Source organism: Opisthocomus hoazin, chromosome 2 (genome assembly GCF_030867145.1).
Source record: "Opisthocomus hoazin isolate bOpiHoa1 chromosome 2, bOpiHoa1.hap1, whole genome shotgun sequence".
NCBI classification, from domain to species: Eukaryota; Metazoa; Chordata; class Aves; order Opisthocomiformes; family Opisthocomidae; genus Opisthocomus; species Opisthocomus hoazin.
Genome location: NC_134415.1, coordinates 68,320,723 through 68,326,728, shown reverse-complemented (window position 1 = coordinate 68,326,728; position 6,006 = coordinate 68,320,723). Strand labels below are relative to the sequence as shown.

General features: G+C 50.3%; 1 protein-coding gene and 1 long non-coding RNA gene across 2 annotated transcripts in view; one reads left to right on the top strand and one right to left on the bottom strand.

Annotated features, from left to right (window-relative positions):
• Nucleotides 1-295: 295 nt before the first annotated feature.
• On the bottom strand, nucleotides 296-4,012 carry LOC142365679 (uncharacterized). Its single transcript, XR_012766544.1, has 3 exons — nucleotides 3,928-4,012; nucleotides 3,177-3,308; nucleotides 296-3,086 (listed from the first exon to the last, which is right to left on the bottom strand). It is a non-coding gene; the product is annotated as an uncharacterized LOC142365679 (long non-coding RNA).
• A 108-nt stretch (nucleotides 4,013-4,120) lies between these two features.
• The window catches only part of ENPP1 (ectonucleotide pyrophosphatase/phosphodiesterase 1), a 59,405-nt gene continuing 57,519 nt past the window's right edge, over nucleotides 4,121-6,006 (top strand). The window contains exon 1 of the mRNA XM_075414046.1: nucleotides 4,121-4,338. Coding sequence (XP_075270161.1) covers nucleotides 4,153-4,338 — 186 coding nt within the window. The 5' untranslated portion in view covers nucleotides 4,121-4,152. The remainder of the gene's footprint in view (nucleotides 4,339-6,006) is intronic.

Sequence of the window (6,006 nt, the reverse complement as noted above, 5' to 3'; positions counted from 1 at the left end):
TATAGTTTAAAGGTGTTTAGGCATTTCTTCTGAAATCAAATAAAGGCATTTTTATACAGCCTGGATAGACAAGCTATCACTGTCAAACAAGTATTTCCTATTGCTAAAAGAAAGGCTTTTTATAGTTTGCTTGTATTGTTGCCAGCAATCTTACAACCGTTAGATTAACAGTTATTAAATTTGCAATAATATATGCCAAACTAAGACTGAAAGCAGGCAGGATTATGCCATTTTTCAATGATACAGGAAATATTAGGTGATCAGTTTATTATCCTTAGATCACGTTTTTCTTGAGGACCAGTAAAATAGCCAAAAAATGGGTAATACTTTGCAAAAACAGATTTTTTTGTGTACTTATTAAAAAGGGGGCATGTTGGAGAGTAAAATTAACAGATTCTGAAACAATTAGTTGTAAAAGACTAAGTAATTTTTTCCTGACAAAGGGACATTGTGATGGAAAGTTCAGAACTTGAGTCTTGCAACGTGTGTCTTGAACCTTCACCTTGCCCTTGTCTTGGATGTTGCCTCAGCTATGTACCACCCTTTGATGCTGGTTTTACAGACATAAATCCGAGAAACACAGTTCAGTCCACATGGCTTGATGCGCCCATACATGCCATGGGATTTCTGACTTCATTTTAGGCACTACTGCCAGATGCAATAGACAGTTTCAGATAGACTTCTGGTTTCATTTGTCCCTTTTATTAAGGGTTTATTTCATTTTCGTAAAGTTTTAGACATACTTTGAGTGCTAAATAAAACTCTCCACAAGGATATCTCAAAAACTAAGGCAACTGCTGATTTTTCATTGATATACAGAATAGTTTGCGACGCAGCTCTCAAGCAACAACACCAGAGCAGTCCCCGCAGCAGGAGCTAAGAAACAGAGCTTCCTTAGCTCCCATGAGGTGCGGAGTCCAGCGTTACCCTGAGCAGCAATGTGCTCTAACAAGCAGCTTCAGGCTTTCACTCTGGAGCTCCTGGCCTTTTTTTACAGCTGCAGAAATTTTGCTGAGGACGAGAGACATGAAATAGTTGCCGCAACCACCAACCAGCTGGAGAAGGTTTATGCTGCAATTTCAGGGTCAAGACTCAGCCAGCCTGGATATGAGGGTCGCAGGCAGCCTCACATGATGGCAGTCCTCTGCCTGCAAGCTCAGCCTGTCCCCCTGCCGCCAGAGCAGCAAGGATCTCCACGCTCTGGCTGGAGCGAGCGGACAGTCCACTCGTGCGACGAGGAGTAATTTACACCCTGTCGCTAGCACATAGTTCCTGTTTGTGCCATGGCCACTTCACAAACTGGGGTCAGATGAGGGTTCTGCAGGTACTCAGTGTTTGCTCCAGTCTTTCTAAGAAACAGACATTTGGTGGAGATTTTACTGGGGTAAAAAAATGCAAGTGACAAGTGTCACAAGCTCTGAGATGCAGCAGCGTGGAAAAATCCCTGCGTTTACCTTTCTCTCCTGCTCCATCATCTATGTTCCTTTGTCTTCCCTGCAGCCACTAACGGCTGAACAACATGTTAAAAATGATAATCTCTGATGTCTCCCTTCACAGATAAGGCCTAGAAACATGAAGTTGGTGTTGCCGCTGCTCTTCCTTGAGGTTTGGTGGGGCAGCTTCATTCAGCCACAGTCGGAGCTGGCTTCCTCAGGGAAGCTGCTGGCAGCAGCCCGGCCTTCCTCAAAAGCTTCCTCGGCCTCTGCCGAAACGGCCACAGCCAATTCTTCGCAACTCGGATTTGCAGCCTCAGTAATCCCTGCAACCAACTCATTGCACAATGATGTTTTTTGTCACAGATTTGCTAAAAGGGTATTGACTGCTATTTAACAGTCTCCTCCCAAAGAGATCCAGCAGCTGTAGATCCCTGAAGGTTTAACACTGGAAATGTTTAATCTCTTCCCCCAGTATTCAACAGAAAAGATTCCTCACCTAGTTTCTTCAGCGTCAAAACTTAGTCCTTTCTGGTTCCCCACTCTCCTCTTGTCTAGAGTACCTTGTCACCCTGTCAGTCAGCTGAAATGAGCATAATTCTCACGGGTAGGTTAATCATTCTCCAGGCTGGTTAATTATTTTCCACGTTTAGCCTGAAGCACCTTAATCGCTTGTATTGGCGAAGAAAGAAATGATAAAAATGAGGGTGTTTCGTGCCTCTTTGTGCATAGGAAAGCAAACGTTAATGAATAGTTACCGAGTGAACAACTCAGAAGTTAGCTTCAGCTGCAGAATATCCTGTCTTTTTACGGAAGAAAAGGTACATTTTTGCCTGCAATGCGGTTATACATCATTTCCATTTAATCATCAGTACACAGCCTGTGCTGTTCAAACTTATGAGTGGATGACTTACACAGGACAAGAAAGGAGATTTCCATTTGACTTATCCTTAAAATTCATCAGAAAATATCTTTCTACATAGAAAGACAAGAAAATTAAAAACCACAAAGTTTTCATTATTTGTAAAAAAAAGACCCCACCCAAAAGCTTGTACCTTTCTGTTTTGTTTTGTTTTGTTTTTCTGGGGGAGGGGAGGCATTTTCTTTCCTGCCAGCGTGACTGGAAACAGAAACAAAAAGAAGATTTTAACTTAAAACCGTGTGATTGCAGTATCTTTTCATTTTCGGGGGAAGAAAAAAGTGAGGTTATTACTGCCTCCTGTTGTTCTAGTTCTTAAAACCACATTCACTGAAAAAAAACCCAAATGGTCTACGTCAGTTTTCATGAGTGTTTTAAAATTATCAGGCAATCACTGTTCAATTTGCACTTTTTAAACAGTTCAAATGTCAAAATCCTTGAACGTATAAGAAGTTGGCCGCTCAGTCGGACAGTTGTTTGAAACGCCGCGTTAATGGAATAAAGGAGACTTACTGCAGACTCAGGAGCTCAGTTCTCACAGTTTTTGTTGATTTTTCTCTTCTTTGCGATCAAGCAAAATACTGGCGGAGCAGCTCTCAGCCCTGCCCTTACGGAACCTGATGAGACGGCACCAGGCACACGCAGGCCGCTGCGCAGTCCGCTGCAACGCGCTGGGGGTTGCAGCAGCCCCGCAGGCCAGCGCTCCCGCAAACGCCGCCGCCTCACAGCTGCTCCTGAAGGAAAACAGAGGCGGCGGCTTGACCGCGCAGCTCGGCTGAAACGGAAAAAAAGAGCGACAACACCTCGACAGGGATCAAAATCACCTCCAAAGGAAGTTTTCATTTCCCCGTAGCTATTTTTTCAGAGAATCTGGATTTTGTCAGAAACTGTGCGAGCGCCTCTCTCTTCTGAGCACGCTGACATTTCGAACAAATCCGCCACAGGGTCCTCAAGCCCTGGGAAATCAAAACCATCACCGCTTTAGAACGCGACGACCAAGTCTCATGTCAATCTACACACCCATGTTATAATAACTTAAGAAATAATGGAAGAAGAGGTGCTTCCAGCGATTTGAAGCACGCTTTGCGCGTCCCGACGCAGCTAACCCCAGCTCACACCCAACGAGCAGTCACGTCCCGCCCCGGGGACCCGGCCGGCCCGACGGCCCCCGTGGGGGTTCCCGCGGGCGCGGGGGGGAGAGGCGGGAGGGCAAACCCCCCCCTTTCCCGGGTCGGCAGCGGGCAGGGGCACCCTCAGCCTGCGGAGGGGACCAGCACCCGCCGGCGGAGCGCCGGCGACCAGAGCCCGGGTCGCACAGCCGCACCGGGGGCTGGCTGCGTGCCCCCAGCGGCACCGGCACCGGGACCCCGCGCCGCCCCGCACACCTGCGCCGCCGGGCGGCTTCGGGGAAGGCCGCGCCCCCGCCTCCGCCCGCTTCCCGCGGCGGGGGTCGGGCAGCGGAAACTTCCCTGGTAAAGAGGGCCCGGCGCCCCCCCCCCGCCGGAGCGCCGTGAATGTCACGGCCAGCGGCCCCGGGCCCCGCCGCCGCCCGCCTGCCCTGCCTCCCTCCCTCACCTGCGGGGGGGCAGCGGGGGTCGGCCGAGCGGGGCGGCCGCGGAGGGAGGGAGCAGAACGGGAGGGGAACTCCCCGCCGCGGGGGTGCCGGCGGGGCAGCGGGGGCCGCCGGCGGCCGCGCTCCCGGGCGGGGCGGGGCCGAGCCGGGCCGGGCCGGGCCGTTCCGTTCCGCCGCGCTATTAATAGCCGGTGCGGCGGCGGACGGAGGGCACAGCCGTGGGCAGCATGCAGGGCAACGGGCAGCGAGCGGCGGCGGGGAAGGGCCGTGAGGACGGGCTGGACGGGATAGGGGCGGCCGAGCAGCAGGCTGCGGCCGTGCCCATGCTGCCGGCCATGGAGGTGTCCGAGGAGCCGGAGAAAGCTCCGGGCGGCAGAAGCAAGGACCCCAACACCTACAAAGTGCTCTCGCTGGTAAGGGCCGGGGCGACGCGGGGGCCCCCCCGGGGCTCACCTGCCGGCGGGCACGGAGCTGCCCCCCGAGGGGCCAGGGAGAGGCTGGTCCCGGCGGGGCAGCCCGGGAGGGGTCTGTCCCGCCGGCCCGGAGCTTCGTCGGGAGCGGGAAGCCGGTGCCGGCGGGTCCCGGCGATGCGCAGGGCCGCGGTGCTGCGGGGCGGCTCGGCTCCCTCCTCCCCGCCCCGGCGGGCAGCAGCCTGCCCCGCAGCGGGGTTCGTCGCGGTTGTCCCGCTTGCCATCGTGTGTGGGCTTTGGGCGTGTGGCGAGGGGGATGCACCAGGGGAGACAGAAGCGTGTTAAAACGGGAGGACGCGGCTGGAAAAGCGAAAAAGAGTTGAAGAGCCAAAAGGACAAAAGAAGTAGAAAAACTTGCTTTTCGCCGAGTGCTGTGGGTTGAAAGTTGGTCTCCAGGTGCTGCTTGGAGCCGCTGTCAGGCGCGGTCCGAGGCCCCAGTGGCCAAAGCCGTCGTCAGCAGGTAGGTCACTTTCCAGTTTTAGCCGCGCTGCTGTATTATAATTATCCTCCCTGCAGAGGTGTGGAAATAAGACCTTCCAGACTGCCTGGAGTGATCATTATGAGGCTAAAATCATTATCAAGGTGGAAGGACTGTGGCCTTCTTGGAAGCAAGCTTCAGTGGAACTGCAGCAGACTTTATTAATGTACACATATATCCATAAGTAGTCCTCTTCCAGTGCATTAAAGCATAAGGATCAAGATGGCCTTTCCAAATTTGCTTATAGCTTTCTAGTCTGGTTACCATTTCAAATGAACCATCCACCGTATGGTAGTGACTACGTGTTGGTCGTCCTTTCTGACATAATGGATGGTAAGTTGCATTTGCAAGTTTGTCAGAACATTGTAATAAAAATATCAACATTCGTGTATCGGTCTATGGTACTTTCCCTGTAGAAACTTTCTTTGGCAACTATTCCGATGGTAAGTCCTCTCAAATAAAGGTAGTGGTTTGTAGCTTTCTTTCATTACTTTCTTGTGTTCTGGGGAGGTTAGGTTGTGCCATAAAAGCTGTTGCAGTTGGGTAGTGAAAATAGCTCAGCTTTTTTCAGGCTTAGGAACAGGTAGCAATCGTGGAAAATAGTCATATACTGTTCAAAGCCTAATGTTGTTGCTCTGAGCTTTTTAGGCTCTAATGCAACAAAACGACTAGAGATATGTAGCCAGTTAAAGACTGGAGTTGAGTGCAAATTAAAATGTTTGCAGGCACTTACTTTTCTGAACTAAGTCCTTGTTTTCCTAACCATAGCTGTTCCCTGAGAACTGGCGAGACATTCATCCTGCGCTGACTAAAGTATCAGTGAAGTATATGTCATCAATATAGAAATAACTTAAAACTTCTAAATATAAATGACCGTGCAGTATTGTTTTCAACTATTGCAGACATTGAGATAATTTAGAATACTCAGAGAATACCTGAAAAACTTTCTAAATACTACAGGTGATATTGGATTGAGTAAACCAAGAATGTATTCAACATAAACATGCTAGAAAGTGGAAAACAATTGGAAATTCAAGTTTGTACTTTCTCACAAACCAGTGCATTTATAATGTATCGATGGTGTCATCCCATCCTAAGAAAGGAGTAGACTTATCTGCTTGCTGTCTTGGGTT